Here is an 18,905-nt window from a genome sequence, read left to right on the forward strand (position 1 = left end):
GTGAGAGGGAAGGTGTTTGTGTTCATTCCCATGCCAAGACTCCTGCTCTTGTCTAATTTGAAGATCCTCGCTGGCGATTGATTAATGGATGCCAGGGATTTATCTTGATAAGGTTCAAGGGCTGGTCTGTGTTTTCAACTAAATCCTTAGGGACTAAAGTACTCTGTCAAAAAGGTTTTTTTTTCCCCCTTAGTGAACCATTTTCATGTTAGATAAAACAGCAGTGTGATGGTGTTTTGAAATGAAGATTCTGAAATTTGTCTGGAATGTATTGTTGCTTTATTTGTGGCTATTACTAATTAATTTTTGAGAAAACTTTCAGACTCCCTAATTTAAAAGAATGACAAAACAACATGATTCTCACTTGCTGTGAGTTTCATTGTAAAAAGTACATCCTAAAAAATCTCTACACAATGGAGCAAATGCTAAGTATTCTAAATGTTCTAAAGGTAGTGAGTTCATAAAGAAAATCTATAAGTAAACTTTTCACTTTAGTATCTGTTTTCTAGTTGACATTTTGAAAAGCTAGCTGGTATAGCTGTTTTTCTGTCTTCTACATTCTTTATGACAAAAAAGTGAAATGTTTAGTTAAAATTGACATTTTTCAAAATTCAGATAATTACTTGCTTCTTAAACATTAAGACAGTTTTGAGTTCATTTTTTAAGTAGAAGTTTAAGGTTTAGGTTATAGCTCAGAGGTAGCCTGTGCTTAGCCTGTGAAAAATAATGGGTTGAAAATGCAGGAGAAGAGGGAAAACAATGAGTCGGAAATGGGAGAATTTAAAATTGTGGGCTCTGTGCTTTTATATTTCTCTTTCTTTTTAAAAAGAGACTGCAAAATCTTTTGTTCTTGAATAGCTAATTCTCACTGAAGAATGATAAGCTTAAATTTTTAGGTTATCTCTTTAAATGTAGAATGCACTGTCCTAGTTTAGATATATGCTAACAGGATGAGCATAATGGGCTAAACATCTCTTCTGCTAAAGGCTTAGTCTTCATACTGAAACTTTATCATGGTAATAAGAAGAAGCACCCCATACGTACACATGTTATTTATTATGTTTTTAATTAGATCATGAGACTTTGGGTTTTATTTTAATCTGGCCCATAGCTTTAGCAGCTTTATGTTACATTTCAGAACTGATTTGAATCAGGTTATGCATTTAGAAATTACTAATTTTATTTTTTGTGTATACCAATTAATACTTAGAATAAACCGCAGGGAGGAAGCATGATCTCAGAGGTGGCTCTCCCAGGGCCAGTGTTATCCATTGCACTTCAGATGCGCGGACCTTCATATTTCCCCAATGTGGGAAACTGGACTGCATCCTTTCTGGTAGTGAAAGTCTCCTGTATTAAAATTAAAGAATAGAATGAAAACTTCATTTTCTATTTATTATCAGATATATTTTATAATTTATTGGTAGTATGTGTAATTTCTTTCCTTGATCATCTTCGCTTATATGCTGTGTAGATAATTATAATGTAGACATATCCGTGAATATGCTAGCTGGAGAACTTAGTGAACATATTAAAAACCATTTAATTGTATGCTTTTTGTGCATGAATTATATGGCATGTGAATTATGGCTTAATAAAACTTTAGAAACAGGTTATTGTGAGGCAATGGCTGAATCACGCATATGTAGATTTGTGGTACATTCTGAAAATTTCTTTTGACCAGTGTCTTAGTTAGAGTTTCATTGCTGTGAAGATCCATCATGACCAAGGTAACTCTTATGAAGAAAAATTAAAAAAACAAACATTTAATTCAGGCTGGCATACAGTTTCATCATGGTGGAAAACATGCCAGTGTCCAGGCAGACAGGTGCTGGAGAAGGAGCTGAGAGTCCTACATCTTTATCCACAGGCAGTGTCTTAGTCAGGGTTCCTATTCCTGCACGAACTTCATGACCAAGAAGCAAGTTGGGGAAGAAAGGGTTTATTCAGCTTACACCTCCACATTGCTGTTCATCACCAAAGGAAGTCAGGACTGGAACTCAAGCAGGTCAGGAAGCAGGAGCTGATGTAGAAGTCATGGAGGGATGTTTCTTACTGGCTTGCTTCCCCTGGCTTGCTCAGCTTGCTCTCTTATAGAGCCCAGGACCACCAGCCCAGGGACAGCACCACCCACAATGGGCCGGGTCCTCCTCCCTTGATCACCAATTAGAAAGATCCTTACATCTGGGTCTCATGGAGGCATTTCCACAACTGAGGCTCCTTTTTCTGTGATAACTCCAACTTGTGTCAAATTGACACACAAAACCAGCTATTACAGGCAGCAAGGAGGAGATTGCATGTGTTTCATTCTGGGCATAGCTTGAGAATTTAAGACCTCAAAGCCCACAGTGTCACGCTTTTTAAAACAAGGCCACATCTCCTCCAGTAAGGCCACACCTCCTGATAGTGCTGATCCCTATGGCCAAGCATTCACAACACTTGAATCTATGGCCAGATCTGTTCAAACCACCCACAATAAGTTATTTTATCTTTCTGAGCTTGCCTTAAAATAAAAAAAAATGTTTTAAAAAGGTGTTTGGGGGGCGGGGAAAAAATAAAAAAAAAAAAAAAAGGTGTTTGGTGCACGTATCTGCAATCTTAGGAATTGTAAAGGGAGCAGACAAGATGGTGGAGGAACAGGAATTCAGGGTACTGACTTCTGGTACCTTTTACATTTTCTCTCCCAGCTATTATCTATTATCTTTTTTGATAAAATTAATGTATACCTTACCAATGTTTTTCAAATTGAACTATAAATTTTGAGAATATGTACAAAAATGTGGAGAGTAAATATTTACTAAGATGAATAAAAATATGCTATTTTTCACTTTTGTTAAGTAATATTAGCAGTGTGTTAAATGTTTAAAAACCCAAATCAATGTTTTGCTCTGTTTTAATTAGCCATGTACAAATAATGACTGTACGTGTTAAAGAACGGATATGCAGTGTAATATTTGATGAGTTTTGACCAGTGTATTTGCTTTATTACATAAAACAGAGTTAGCCCTCTCCCTCCAACCTAACCCGTCTCTGTCCCCACAGGCAATCGCTATTTTTACTTTTACAAAAAAGCTTATTAGTTTTCCTTCTCCAAAACTCATTTTAAAAAGGAAGTAAAGAGTGTGTTCTTGAACATAGGCTTCCTTAATGTTTTTGACAATTGTCTTAGGGTTTCATTGCTGTGAAGATGGTACCGTTGCGATTCAGCCATGTGGTTGAGTTTGTTAGCACTCTGTACTGTGCTGTATACTGTGTCAGTACGTCAGCACTCACTGTTTAGGAACTTTGTTTTTCTGCACGGAGGACACTTTAGCAACTTCTAGTTTATCCAGGTATTCTAAAGCATCTGCAAGCATAATTGTATTATTGGATAGCTATATTTTCTTGAGCAAAGTCCTAAGGTACAGTTGTTGGGTCATAAGATAAATGCATGCCTAAATTTTGATTATAGAAGTAGATTTTTTTTTACTGTTTTGGATCGAGTAAAGGACCTCAGAGACATTAGACAAAGTGCTGTGCCACTGCCTGCCCACAATTCACCATCTAATGTTATTCTCCTGTCAGTATGTGTCTCTTCTATGCATGAAACAGATTGTGATGGCTCTTTTGTGAACAAATGTGAAAGTGAATTATTTATATTTCGTTTTTTTCACCTAATTGTTGAACATGGGAAATTTTTTTACATTTTAGCACATACATTCCTGGCAAAGCAAGCATAGATTATATTTGTATTGTTTCATGAGGGTGCCATCAGCACATATATATATATATATATATGTATATATATATATATGTGTGTGTGTGTGTGTGTGTGTGTGTACATATATTTGTGGACAGGCATGCGCGTGCACACACACACACACACACACACACACACACACACACACACACACACACAAGGTCATATCTACTCTTTATGTCCGTGATCTTCCTTGGATATAAGCTCCCATGATTTAAGCACACCATTTTGGATTGGGGGCTCAGGTGGCCGTTGCTCCCGTTTTTTAGTATATAGTTAACATTGGCAGTCACCCTTATAATGATGTGACACCAGCTACCCCCAAGTACATTGAATAGGCCTTGCCTAGCACAAGATAACTTGATTTAATTGGCAACAGTATTTGCCCTCAAATGATAGTCAGTGAAGTAAAACGGAACCTATTTCACTTTGTTCTACTTGTTTTTAAGTAAGAACAGAAATGTATTTTTAAAATAATGGAATTACATGCCTTAGAAAGTATGAATACATTTATTAGGACAAGGTATCTAAGTAACTTTGTTTAAAAATCAAATACTTTAAAGCTATTAAGGGAACCGTTGTCAACAGAAGACGTGATTAAATAAATTGAATGCTGAAGACTTTAAGCTGATGGTTAACACCGGGTAATTAAAAGTAAGAGCTGCTGTGGGAGTACATTCTATATCAGCTGTCCTTTTACCTCATTAACTGGGTTTTTGCATGTTTATGGAGCTAACTTCAATTAAAAATGCCTTTTAAGTTATGTCTAACAAGGTCTTTTAGTTATTCTTTTAGTATAAAGTATTGATGTTTAATTGAAATTGGTATAATATAAATATCTGTGTTTGAATAAAACACAATATAAACAACTGGTTATTTGGTACTTTTTCTGTGTTAAAAAAATTGTCCATTGTCTTCTGTGTGAAATAGTCAAAAGCTATTGTGTATCCATTACTTGTTTTCTCTTTTTAGATAGTTAAGGCTTTATGATTTTAAGTTTGCGGTGCCTTGAATTCCTCATTGAAACATACTGAGTTTTCTGCATTGTGAAGTTTTTAAATAAGTTAATTTTTTGTCCTCTTCAATTCCAGAATTTTCTCTTTCTCCCCCTGCCAATTCTCTTTGATTACATTCATTAGAAAGTTCAAGATGGTCTTAAATTAAAAAAAAAATTGTAGTGTAAATGTTGGTTAAAATGAATTATTTTCATAGGACATTGTCTTAGATTTAAGAACAATGAAGCTGGGGAAATAAGCTGTGAGTAAAGTTTTTGCTGCACTAACAAGAGGACCTGGGTTTGATCCTTATGGACCTGTGTTTTTAAAAGGCGTGTGCATAGAAGGGAGGGTGGGGAGGAGGTAAGAAGGATGGCTCAGACGTTAAGATCACTGGATGCTCTTCCAGAGGGTCTGGGTTTGGTTCCCTTCACCCACATGGCAGTTCACAGCTGTTTGTAACTCCAGTTTGGGGATCCAGTAACCACTTCTGGCCTCTGTGGGCATCAGCCACCCATAGTATAGACAGAAGACTTATATGCATTAAAGAGAGACAAATAAAACCTTGGATGTGATGTGCTTTTGTAAGTGCAGCCCTGGAGAGACAGAATCAGGTGGACCCTGGAATTCACCAGTTGGTCAGCTTGGCCTACTGAGCAGTTCTGCCCAGTTGAAGGCCCTGTCTCAAAAAACAATGTGGTTGGCGCCTGAGGAGTAACGTAAGGTTGTGCTCTGGTTTATGCATTCAGGCTTTCCTGTGTGTTTCTTCACATGAATATAGACAACATTGAAGAGATTTTATGTAGTAAGAGTATTCTAAATAATACAACAAAATATGGTAAAAAAGAATATGAAAGCTTTTTATTTTTAAATGCATGTAATTGATGTAATTTATATCTTAAAAACTTTATTACAGAAGTGTCATCATTGCAACCAAAAAATCATCAGTCTTACCCTCCACCCTTACTGCGAGCGCACCGAGTAATGCTGTCAGTGTGGTTTCTTCAGTAGATTCCACCCAAGTGCCAGATGCAGGAGGAGAGTCACCAGGTGAGTTAGGTGTCAAGGAAGTCAACAGAATTTTTAGATCATATTTTAGTAAATCTTAAGATTTTGTGATAAAACCAAGAAGTTTGTAAGGTGCTTTAGAAATCGTTGTGCTTTTGTGTTTTACTGTTGATTGTTTAATAATATCTTTTTGTTTATAACTACTATTGCTTACTAATATCCCCAAAAATCTGAGTAAAATTAAAAAATAAAATCAGGGCCAGAGATTCAGTTCTGGTGTTAGAATACTTGTCTAGCATGTATTGGACCCATGAATTGTGGTGCATGTACCTGCAAGCCTAGCACTTCCAAGGCAGAAGCAGATGATCTGGAAATCAAAGTTGTCTTTGGCTATATAGTGCTTTAAAGACCTGCTTCAGCTATATGAAGCTGTCTCCAAAAAAGGTCAGTATTGTTCCACTCCAACTTAACACATTATAGTGTATTAAAGAGACGAATGGCTGCATGAATGATAGAATTATAAGAATATACATGCAATTTTCTTTTGTCTACTTTGTTGTTCTTGAAAGGGTATAGACAGGAGTATAAATCAAAATGTTCTGATGACATAAGTCTTTAGATGCTAATGATTGTTAAGTACATATCTACTTATATCCTACTTTGTTTATTTTTTCTGAATTAGAGTCTTGGAAAGTACTTGATACTCTCAAATGATTTGTCATTCTTGAACTAGCCACGGTGGGACAAACGATCTTTTAGCTGTAACCTTATTTTATCTAGTTTTCGTCTCATACTTCTTTTTACTGTAAACACATATTAACTAATGAATGTTAGAGCTTAAATCCCTTTATGTTAGCTGAAGGTTAGAGATAATACAAGTAAAACTTGAAGGATGCAGTATTAACAGAGCCAAGTAGGATGCTGGGAGATGACGTTGGTCAGGAGCTTGCTGTGCTTGATGCTGTCCTTGACTATCCAGACTCAGCCAGCCCCTGGCCCCATACTTTGTTTTGTATTATGTGTCAACAAAATAAACATAATTATTTCTGTCATCTTCCTGTTTTTCTTTTGAGACTAGGTCTCCTGTGGCCTAATCTGGCCTTGAATTCACTGTGTAGCTAAAGATGAATTAAAACTTCTATCCTTCTATCTCCACATCCTAAATGCCACAATTGCTACACACCTGGTTTATGTGGTTTACCAGTGATTCATCTGTGCTAGGCAAGCACTCTACCAAACTTACCTACTTACCCATCCTACTTTTTACTTTTTTTTATTTTTGGATTTTTTAAAATTACATTTCAAATGCTATCCCCTTTCCCAGTTTCCTGTCCCCCTTCTTGTATGAGGGTGTTCTCCCACCCAACTACCCACTCCTTCCCACCTCCCCGCCCTGATAGTCCCTTACACTAGGGGGTCCAACCTTGGTAGGACCAAGGGCTTCTCTTCCCATTGGTGCCCAACAAGGCCATCCTGTGCTACATATGCAGCTGGAGCCGTGGGTCTGTCTATGTGTACTCTTTGGTTGGTGGCTTAGTCCCTGGGAGCTCTGAAGGTTCCAAACCCCTTCAACTCCAGCTCCTCCCAAGAGGACCCTGTTCTCAGTTCAGTGGTCGGCTGCGAGCATCTGCCTCTGTATTTGTCATGCTCTGGCAGAGCCCTACTTTTTGTTTTTATTTTATTTGTCATAAAATTTTGTTTTAAAGTTTGAAATGCAATTAATTTTTAGGATGTTCATAGCATTTATATACAAGAGAAAATGTTCGTAGTATGCTACAGAAAATCAATACTTCATGTACTACTCAATAGTAACTGTGTTAAGTATATGACTTCTGTGTCTGGTAAAAGTAAGGCAGCATATTGAAAGTCACCTGCTTGATTTCATATAGCTGTAGTAGTGGCGCTCACACACTGTCGGGTCTCGCACACCTAATGCACGGTCTTCACACCTCTTGTGCTTGAGTTACTGGTGTATGCCACCATGCCTTGCTACTTGGCTGCTATTAGAATTTACTTTTAGTGTCTTTTTTTTTTTTTTTAAGCTGAGGACCAAACCCAGGGCCTTGTGCCTGCTAAGCAAGCTCTCTTACCTCTGAGCTATATCTGCAACCCCTGGTGTTTTCTTTAAGGATTCATGAGAAGTACACACACCGTTTTCATACATAGAAAACATTAGGTATTACGTTAAAAATTACACTTAGAAACCCAAAGTTGTAGTAGTATTTTGCATCATGTGGTTTAGGGATTTATTTTATTAGAGCAAAAAGAACCAGTAAACTGAACTGACTAAAATTCAAGATATCTACATGCCTTTGTCTCCTGAGTGCCTGGACCTAAGCTTTTCTTTACCTGAAACTTGCTGTTTACCAGCATGTCCTTGAACCTAGAGATCTGCTTGCCTTTGTGTTTTGGCATTAAAAGTTTGTCTGTAGGGGTTGGGGATTTAGCTCAGTGGTAGAGCACTTGCCTAGGAAGCGCAAGTTCGGTCCTGGGTTCGGTCCCCAGCTCCGAAAAAAAGAACCAAAAAAAAAAAAAAAAAAAAAAAAGTTTGTCTGTATTCCAGCCAAATCACACAGACCTAGAAGGTCTTTGGACTAAACCACCCAGGGACTAAACCACCAACCAAAGAGTATACATTGGGGGTGGGGGGCATGGCTTCAGCTGCATATGTAATAGAGGATTACCTTATCAGGCATCACTGGGAGGGAAGCCCCTTGGTCCTGTTGAGGTTCAGTGGTCCAGGTAGGGAATGCTAGGCTGCTGAGGCAGGAGTGAGTGGGCAGGTGGGAGGGGCACCCTCCTGGAGGTAAGGGGAAGGGGGAGGGAATAGGAGATTTCTAGAGGGGAAACTGGGAAGGGGAATAACATTTGAAGTGTAAATAAATAAAATAACCAATAAAAAAAAAATTAGAATCAGAGTTGGGAGTATAGCTCAGGACAATCTTGGGTTCAGTCCTCAGTGTCACACTTTAAGAACAGGAACTGGGGATTTTGTTGGCTCATGCTTTAATCCCAGTACTTGGGAGACAGAGGCTTGTGGATTTTTGAATTACAGGCCTGTTGGGTCTACAGAGGAAATTCCAGGACAGCCAGAGCTACACAGAGAAACCCTGTCTTAAAACAGCTAAAGTAAATAAATGAAATAAACGAGTAAATAAGCAGCATCAACCAACACAGTAAAAAGTTAATCTTGCTTTACAGTTTTTGCCTAAATATTTTCTTTGAATTTGTTACATTTTTATTTTTTACATTTAAATAGATAGGTACTTCTCTTTATTAATGTCATAAAAGTTTAGGAATAACAATGAATTTTAGAGAAAATAACATAATATTCAAAGTATATAGCTTTTAAAAATACTACCACTTGTCAAACAATTCTCAAGAAAAGTTAATTAACCCTATAGCTGTGCTCAAATGGTACTCATGTGCCACCTTAGAAAAAAAAAAGAAAAGTTAATTAAATTATTTATTTATAAGGTCTTATATAGCACAGTCTGGCCTCCAACTTCTAATCCTCCTGCTTCAGGCTCCAAAGTATTGGAATTACAGGCATATGCCACCACCCCGTCTTGAGAAATATTTTATTAATCAATTGTAATAGAAGTCAGTGCCAGCAGTTTTTCACGAACCAATTTTACTGTGAAGAATTTAGCAAATGGGGGTGTAGGGATGTAGTTTATTTGGTAAATTGCCTATTTAGCTTGTGTAAGGAATACATCTTTATTTTGGGTATAGTAAGGCAAAAACAAAAGGCTTTCCAGAAGTAGGAAAATCGCTGTTTTCCCCAGCTCCGTTCTTTTGCTGCCTGACCTCATGTAAAGTGCTTGTCACTGTGTTCTAACTAGATGCACGAATAAGTTGGCTTAAGCCCATTGCAGTAAGGGAGAAAGCATACAGTTTAAGTGGCAAGCCAGTCACAAAGTTTACTACAGGACTAGAACTTCTGTTCACTGAGTTTCATGAGAAGAAAATGAGGGCTTTAGATTAAATACTGTGAGGAAAGGAAGCAATCCTTGGATGGGATACTGTAAGTAATACCTGAAAAGAAAGCGTGGGTTACAATGTGTAAAGAAGTGCACTGAAATATGAAGATGTGTGTATGCATTAGATTATTATTATTATTATTATTATTATTATTAGCAGTAGTAGTAATAATATTATATCATATGAAGATTACATTGAAGTCTAAGGAATGAAGGAAAAAATAGTCACGATGAGATTTTCCTTTTGACATTTTGAGATAAGGTCTTGTTTTGATGCTAATGGTAGCCCTGAACTCCCTATGATGCCCCATTCCTAAGGCAATCTTCCATCCTCAGCCTCCTAAGCGCTAGAATTATATATGTGAACCATCATGTAACCTTACAAAGATATTTAAATTATTAGTTAATAAAATGTATTACTTTTCAACATTTCAAAAAAAAAAAAAAAAAAAAAAAGAAGGGCAGGTCCTCTTAAAGCTTGGGTCGTTGGACTCCTCTTATTTCTTTGGGCAGAGTTTGTGGTTTTGTTTGTGTTGTGACATGATTGCACGGTGGTGGTTTTTACTTAGATTCATCATAGTCCCAGGGTACCTGTGCTCAGAAATCCTTTATCCCAAACAAGACTGCAAGCACTGGCGGTGGGCTTTAGTGCACCTTTTAGCAACCCTGTGTGGCTGATAGGGTACTGTAGCACCTGGATGTCAGAGGCCTACCTACCCCCTCTCAGTTTGCTCCAGCCACTTTCTCTCCATTTTAGATAGGCCTTTATTCTTCTGTTATTGTTTTCACTACACCAGTTTTGTCCTGTATAGATGCTTCTAGCATACACTGTCTGAGGTTTGAGAAACAGAGGAAACATATTCAACCTCTGATCCTCCATAGATTTCAGAGTTCTATTTTTCAGCTTTCTGAGGGGGGGAGGGAGGGAGGAAGGAACGGGGGGGGGGGGAGAGAGAGAGAGAGAGAGAGAGAGAGAGAGTGAGTGTGTGTGTGTGTGTGTGTGTGTGTGTGTGTGTGTGTGTGTTGTGTTTATTGGCTTTCTTTGGTCTACCTTGGTAAAGGGTTGCAGTGGAATTTTGTTTCTTCTATTTTCACATTTACCTGGCACCTTGTAGGCTATAATGTCAGGGAATCAGATTTGGTAACTGTACCACAGCTGCCGCACAGTGTGCCCTTCTGTACTTGACCATCTCAGGTCTTTATTACAGTGCCAGCTGGACTCCTGCAGCTCATTTGCTCTGACATGGAGGGAAGTTAATACGGCATTCCTTCCTAATACTGTGCAGATAGCAATGACCCTCCCATTTATGTTCCACTTCTATCTTAGATTGATTGGTAGTCTGATCCTGTATATTTTGATACTTAAGCAGAAACTTATCCTCCCTGCCCACCAGAATTATTTTTCTAGCTAAGTCTTTTGGACTTAGTTCTTCAAGTCTTGTCATTATATATTTTGATTCTTATCCATTCCTGGCTCTGTCAGATTTAGTTTTCTGACATACTCTTTTATCAGGTAAATTTTACAGACAGGTATTTCTTGATGATGCAAAGACAATGGTGTCTGTTTAGGAGAAAACAGTTTAAACACTCTATTCATTAAGAGGACTGAATTGTTATTATTAAGATATACGCATTAAAGGTTATATCAGACCATAATTGGAAAGACTAGAATAAGACCAGATAATGTACTTTAAATAAAAACACTGAAATAGAATGATAGGAAAGAGAGTGATGGGACAAAAATAGGCTTCTTCAAGTATGGGAGTTGGGATGATTAGAGGAATTACATCTGCAGTTCAAGTTAACCAAGCCCCTCAGTTATATCTTTAGATTCTAGCTGCTAGAGGTAGGTGGAGGGGAAAGATGAGGGTTTTCTGCTCTTTAAAAAGTGCTGTATGACAGCTGGAAGAAGCACATTTACATTATCAGTTGGAAGCCAGACATAGCAGTATACATTTGTAATTCCAGAACTGGTAGGCTGGGGTACATATAGTAAGTTCAGTGTTCTTCTTGGTTATATTGTAGCTTGAGGACAACCTGAGCTAAGTGACGCCCTGGTGTTTGTTTTTTTTGTTTTTTGTTTTTTAACTAGAGTTGGAAAAAGGGGGCAGGGGAGGTAGTAGCTAGTACCTGTAGGACATGCCATGGTTTCTAGGCGTGGCTTCCCTGCCGTCGTGTCCTAGAGGATGGGGAACAGTCTGGTCCTTCACCTTCTAGTATTCTAATGGGCTTGCCTCCTGTCCACTAGACTTTTTTACCATGTGAAACTCCTCATAAACATCTGTTGCTCTGCAGTTCTCTCCTCTGTGATCTTGGGGCGGGAGGGTGAGCATCAGTTGAAATAAATGTGAGAAGTACATGTCATGTTGTAATTATAATGAAGGTTCATGAGAAAGTGCAGATCTGTGGATTGTTCACTGTGTTTGACTCTTGATCAGTATATGTAACACATGTTCTCCAGTGATGCCTAAAAAAAGGTTATGCTCTTGGTATAGTGATACAGCTGTTTAGAGCTAAATTAGGAATTTTATCTTTCCAAGTTTCACTTCATTGGAAAGAAGGCTTCTTCTTTTAGTTTCCATTCATACTGAATAAAAGAAATTGCAGAGTTAACTCAGCAGATCACAATCTACCAATACTTGTCTGCTGCTTCTCAACCTCTTCGATATGAGGGTTGCCTAACACAGCTGACCTTACAAAGGGATTTACATATAAATAGAGAAAAACGTTAATTGTTAGACTTTATCTAAGAGTGATACGTGTTTGAAAAAAAAATACACTTAATACATGCTTGTTGGTAAAGAGGTCATATTTGAATCCTTATATCCAGATCGAGAAAGTTACTGTTACATACTTACTTTTTCTTTTATAGGAAGTAGATCTCCTAATGCAAAGTTGCCCTCAGTGCCAGCGGTTGGCTCCGTCCCACAAGACCCAGTCACACACATGAGGTATTTACGCTGCTTGCTTGGGTATTGAAATTTGTGCTTTTTTTATGATCCACCCTCCCCTTCCCCTGAATTCTTTCAAAATTAATTTTATTTCAAAATATTATGTTTTAGAATGTTTATGAGAATTGTCCACTTGTAATAAAAAGGCTACATGTATGATACATTTTTATGAGCTTATGGTATATATTGCAAATAATTTTGAATTGTTAGGAATATATTGTTCCTTGTCTTTAAAAGTGATGATATCTTCTCGATCATGATCATATTAATTCTGCATACTACACAGAGTTTTACTTTTAGTTAGAGTTTTAATGTGGAATGTATGTCTCAAAATTTAATTCTGAAATTTATAGCCACATTTCCAGCCACTATATGCCAAGTGGTTGGAGAATTTTTGTTTTTTCTTACCATAACTGCTAAATCCCTGTCTCCCAGGGCAGTAGGGTGCTTCTGTGAAGGGTGTGTATTTGTGGGATCACACAGGCCGAAAAGGTTCTGTGAGGCACAGGGAGAAACCTGTGAGGAGGTGGTTGTGGAGAGCAGAATCTTTAGAGGGTTGTCTTGATAGTTTCAGTGGGAGCTGCTCTGTTGCTAACTTAAGGTATGGAAGTACTGTTGTGAACCAAGAGTAGCAATGGCTGTTGATTTATTTGCTCATCAGTTCCCTGATGGTCAGCATGTCTGTTTATTCTTCTAAACTCATTAAATGTATGTATATGATTAATTATATATGAACATATATGTACGCTCATGAAAACTTGTTAATATGTTAAGATAATTGTAGATGTATGGTTTATGGTTTTTCTAATAAAGTCTCTTAGAATATATTAGAAAGAAAGTGTTATCACTTCAGTAAAAGTTTGAACTGGTTTTTACAGACATTTGCATGCTACAACTGACAACTTAAAATGAAGACATTTTATATCAAATTTTTGATAGCCAAGTTTGATGAGCAGATAAACAAGATGAGGTCTTGAGTTAGTTTAGATTATAATAGAGTCATTGAAAAGTGCTTTCAGTGGGCAAGGTGCAGTTTACAGTAAGAACTGATGCTTGGAATGGTGGTTCCTCAGGCGTCTGTGAGAACTTGGAGTGGAAAGACATATCAGGGTAAAAAAAGGACATTTTATATAGAAAGCTGTTAGACTTTATGTTTCTGTGGAAGCAGATGTCACTCTAGAGCCTAGAAAGCTAACTCAGCGTCTTTTGTTAGTATCACAGAAAGACTGGAGCACGCCCTGGAGAAGGCAGCTCCTCTGCTCCGAGAGATTTTCGTGGATTTTGCACCTTTCCTTTCTCGGACACTGTTAGGTAGTCATGGACAAGAACTGCTTATCGAAGGAACAAGTAGGTGGTTTTCTTTATTCTGTTTATATGCATTTACATTATAAAGGTATGTGCTCGAGTAAGAAAAGTCTGCATCGTCTTAAATATTTTCACCATTGGCCAGCCCTTGTGGAGGTCTGTGTCTTTTGAAGACTTTTTCACAAATCTGTTATATTTTAATCTTTTTTTTTTTTAAACCAGCAAATTCAATGGTGCTTTAAGTAGTGTTTTGTTGCTATGAAGAGACGCCATGACCAAGGCAACTCTTATAAAGGGCAACATTTAATTGGGGCTGGCTTACAGGTTCACAGGTTCAGTCCATTATCATCAAGGCAGAAAGCATGGCAGTGTCCAGGCAGGCATGGTTCTGGAGAAGAAGCCGAGAGTTCTATATCTTATTTCAGAGGCAAACAAGAGAAGACTACTGTCTTCCAGGCAGCAAGGAAGAGGGTCTCAAAGCCAACCCTACAGTGGTAGACTTCCTTCAACAATGCCACTCCGCTAATAGTGCTGTTCACTGGGCTAAGCATATTCAAACCCTCACAGATGGAGTCTAAAAGTAATAGGCCAAAGCAGTAGCATTTGTTTTTCTGGTGCTGGAGGTTGAACATGGGATCTTGTACATCCTATAAAAGTGCTTTACTGTTGAGTTCATCTTTAGATCAGGATTTATTTTTTAGTGAAATTAAATTCACCACGGGTATCAGGCAGACGGGTGTACAAGGCTTAGCTTATACTTTAGAGCCTTACAAACATCTATATCTCACCGTGTATAAATAATAAACTTTCTGCTAGTACCATTATATTTTATGATAACTGGCACTGTAAACTACCCTGCTCTTACGCATGGGGACAGACCATGTGTAGGGTGCCTGGATGTCGTCTTGCCAGGCAGCACGCAGAGGAAGATTGCTGAGGACATGCCTGCCACTTAGAGAATGGATGAAGGGCAGTGGTTCTCTGGGTTTTCTTTATTTTTTTCATGAGGCATTGTAAAGGTAATGTTTTCAAAAAATGACTCAACTAGGTGAAGGAAGATTCAGTTCAACAGAGAACAATTTTTCAAACAACTGATTCTATGTAAGAACTTAAAGACTGGTTCCCAGGATTGGGAAGTGGAAACTCACAACTTGGGAGTTTTAGACCTGGCCAGGGCTATATGAGAAACCATTTAAAGTAACAACTAATTTAATAGGTTACCTTAAAAATATCAGTTGCCATCCCAAAACTAGAGATTTTAAAGGCCAAATTTGAGAACTTTCAGTAATGATAATAAGAATTAATTTTGTTTGAATGTTGTTGGATTATAATTATTGTGTTTTGCTTTTATTTTTGGACCCAATTGATGGTGTAATGTAAATATTGATAATTTACTAAAGCTCAAGGGTCCTGGTTAATAACAAAAATCCCCATTTCTTCTTTAGTGTCCAAAATACTGACATATTTGGTAATGCATGATCTCATTTCCAAAGTTCAAAAGTCACAATGAATTTATTTAAAAAGAAATTTCTGATTTAGAAATACTTCAGTTATACATCAATAATTTATTTAATAACAGACTATGTAACTATAAAGGACACTTACTTATTAAATAATACAGTTTGAAAATAATTGATTTAAAGATGCAAGGAAGTCTGAATTGAAAGGCAGTTCAAAGCCTAATTTTTGTTTCACATATCAAAAATATTTGAAGTCATACATTTCCTTATGAAGCTTCATCTTTGTTCAGAGTTATGCGCGTGCGTCTGTAGCATGAATGTCCTTTCAACAGATACTTAGTGTGAGAAGTCCAATACCAGGTCTGTTATGTCTCCGCACTCTGCTCCTTAGCACATTTACTATCCTGCAAGAACACAGTAACTGTTCAACTAAAAGTGTGATGTTACATGCCCTGTCACTACTATTGGGTTTCTGCACATTCAGCTGTTCAGTACATATTTTCTCTCTATAATCTTTATATTTAACACTTAATATAAAGATTATATTTAACACTTAATATAAAGATTATATGTATTATGCTATTCTGAAATAAGACTGAAAAGAAACAAATGTATATACATGTATTTTTCTACATAAGTATTGAAATATGTGTGGTGGAATGAAGACCATTGTATAAACCTTTCTAAGTTTGGATGCTTGAAATCCTTTCTGTCTCTTTTGTTCATTACACATGTGAAAGGTCTAGACTAGAATCCAGAAGTAATAATTCTGCTTCCTGTGGAATTAACTAATTTAATGAGGATTAATAACCTAACTGTCATTAATTCACTGTAAGAATTTATTTTTTAGGGGCCATTATTTTTTGAGATCATAATTATACCATTTCTTTCTTCCCTTCAGACCTTTCCATGTACCTTAATTCCTTTCTTTAATGGAAAATTCGTAGCCTTTTTTCATTAATTGCTGTTACATACATATATGTATATACATACATAGTTCTAAATATAACCTGTCTAGTCCCTAAGTTACTTTTTTCATACTTTTTCGGCTGACCATTGGCTTTGGGTTAGCAATTGGAATCATTCTCCCTGGGGAAGGACGACTATTTCTCCTGCTTTCTGCAAGACAATAGGTATTGAAGTTGTGGTAAAACTGTCCTTATTTCTGGCTTACATATTAAGAAGTGACAGGGTTTTGGATCAGTGGAAGCCCAGGCAAGTGAAGAGATGGTAGCGCTGTCCTTCTTCCCTGCTTGGCAGCCTTTGGACTGCTGTGTTCTAATCGTCTTAGCAGTGCAAACCCACGTGTTAGTGATGAATGCTTGCTAGTGCAGCCCACAAAGGCTATGTGTACATCTTTATGCCACTGTCTCCGTTGCTTTTGACATTTCTAACATGGTGAAAATTGTTCTCCTTTTTTTTTTTTTTTAAGAAAATGAAAGGCATTTGTAAAGCTTTAATGTGTCATCCAGCGCTATTGTTCAGTTGAGGAGTTATTCTTTAAAAGGCAGAAAACTAAAGGGCATAAAGATAAGAAATAGGGAATGAGTGGGATGTATGGAAGTTTTAATGGAGTAAAAATGGGACTAATACCACAGGGCTTGAATATCACTCAAATGTATTTAATACAGAATAAACAGTTGTAAGTCTTTGATATTTATAATGTCTTTGGGTTATTCAATCCTCATAAGGGTTGGAATTACTTTTTAAATATATTTGTAATAATAAATTCTTTGTGTTGTTCTTTGATTGTATTTAAAGTACATAACTCTTTAGATGGTTGCTAATGATATAAAAGTTCCTTTCTAAGGATATTTTTAGTTAATCTAAAACAAAAGGAAAATAGAAATAATAGAAAGGAAAATGTAAATAATTAGTTTATAGGAAATGAGGAATACATAACAGACAATGGCTTGCATTTCTGTTAAGGTTTAGTGTGAGGTCGGAGGTCAAGGTACTAATAAGAGTGTTTGGGATGTCTGCTGCCATGAAACAAAATGGAAACTTGATTGATAGCTGGAGGGTTGAAGGGAGAGAGTGTGGTGGAGAAAGCAAAGGTCAGGGAGCTATTTCCCTTCTCTGCATGTGTAATGATCAACTCTCTCCCAACAAAATGTAGATGATCATAATCAATATGGAATATGTTACATGCATTTCTATGAGTATCATGAAATATCACTATAGAAGAAATCAATAAACGATTGAGTATCCTGAAAGTTAAAATAAAGTAGTTTACAGAAGTGATAATTTTGATTTAAGTTAAAGTAACCACAGAGTACTTTGTTTATTATACAATCAAATGTGTACAGATAGTTCTTAGCACAATATTAACATTTTAGTTTTAAATTAATTTGGACAAAAATAGCATATAAAATGAATGTCTGGAGTTTTTAAAATCTTTGTGTTTTTAGAATAATCTTTTCTTTAAAACAGGTCTGGTCTGCATGAAGTCCAGCAGTTCAGTTGTGGAGCTGGTCATGCTGCTGTGTTCCCAGGTGGGTGCAGGCACAATCAAATCTCGATGGAGAAGTAGGTTCTCCTGTGTGTGTGTGTTTGACAGCTTCTTGCTGTATTAAGTTTTTGTGGCAATAAAGTTTTGAATGTTATGTTAAAATAATTTCATTTCTATCTTAAGATGATTACTTATATATAGTATATATGATTTTTAAACATGAGAGAGAACGAGAGTGAGGAGACGATAAATGAGAAAAGCAGATTTTAGAATTACCCTAAAATGCTTGAATCAGTTGGTCTTGAAAGGACTCTTTTTGCTGTGTGACTAAGGATCTAGAAAGAGCTTTACTTATGTACTTTGTGGAGTGCTGCCCTGAATTCCCTTGGGAATCATGGGTTTGCCTCCCTTTTGTGCAGAGGTTATAAAATGTGTAATAAATAATTTTGAATCCTTGTCATTGCTAATTATTCTTGACATACACAGTAGACTTGGGAAAATACCAACAAAGATGTGGCAGTCAACATCATAAGATGTACAAAACAAATTCCTCAGAGAAAAATTAATTCCAGTGTTTAGAAACCCTTTGGTTAGCTTTAACGATTTTTAAAGCTTAAATAAAATTTATATATCCTGTGATGTTTTGATTTTTGTTTTTCAAGTAAACAAATGAATTTTTTTATTGAGTTTTTTTTTCCTGTAGTCTTTTTAAAGTGGTATCTTGCTGGTAGTAAATTCCTGTACTTAAAACTTTAACATAGCCTTTTTTAATAGGAAGGGTATTGCTTTAGAGGTCAAGGGTTTTGACCCATTTCAACACCTTTGACCTTCATTTACAACTCTCATGGTTTACTTGCCTAACGAATAAGGATAATACAAAATTAATGTTTCTTTGCATTGATTTATTCATTTTAGTGCCTATGTTGCCAAATTTATTCAGACTGTGCTGATGGACATTTCATGAATACAAATTAAAGAATCATAGAAGGTGTGAAAAATCAATACTGTGTGT

General features: G+C 36.8%; 1 protein-coding gene across 5 annotated transcripts in view; it reads left to right on the plus strand.

Annotated features, from left to right (window-relative positions):
* Positions 1-18,905, plus strand: part of Lrba (LPS responsive beige-like anchor protein) — a 581,207-nt gene that overhangs the window by 138,380 nt on the left and 423,922 nt on the right. For all 5 annotated transcript variants that reach the window (XM_039102651.2, XM_039102649.2, XM_039102652.2 and 2 more), the window contains 4 exons: positions 5,651-5,784; positions 12,598-12,676; positions 13,890-14,023; positions 17,875-17,936. In XM_039102651.2, the coding sequence (XP_038958579.1) occupies positions 5,651-5,784; positions 12,598-12,676; positions 13,890-14,023; positions 17,875-17,936 (409 nt within the window). The remainder of the gene's footprint in view (positions 1-5,650; positions 5,785-12,597; positions 12,677-13,889; positions 14,024-17,874; positions 17,937-18,905) is intronic.

The sequence above is a fragment of the Rattus norvegicus genome, chromosome 2, assembly GCF_036323735.1.
Source record: "Rattus norvegicus strain BN/NHsdMcwi chromosome 2, GRCr8, whole genome shotgun sequence".
Taxonomy (NCBI): domain Eukaryota; kingdom Metazoa; phylum Chordata; class Mammalia; order Rodentia; family Muridae; genus Rattus; species Rattus norvegicus.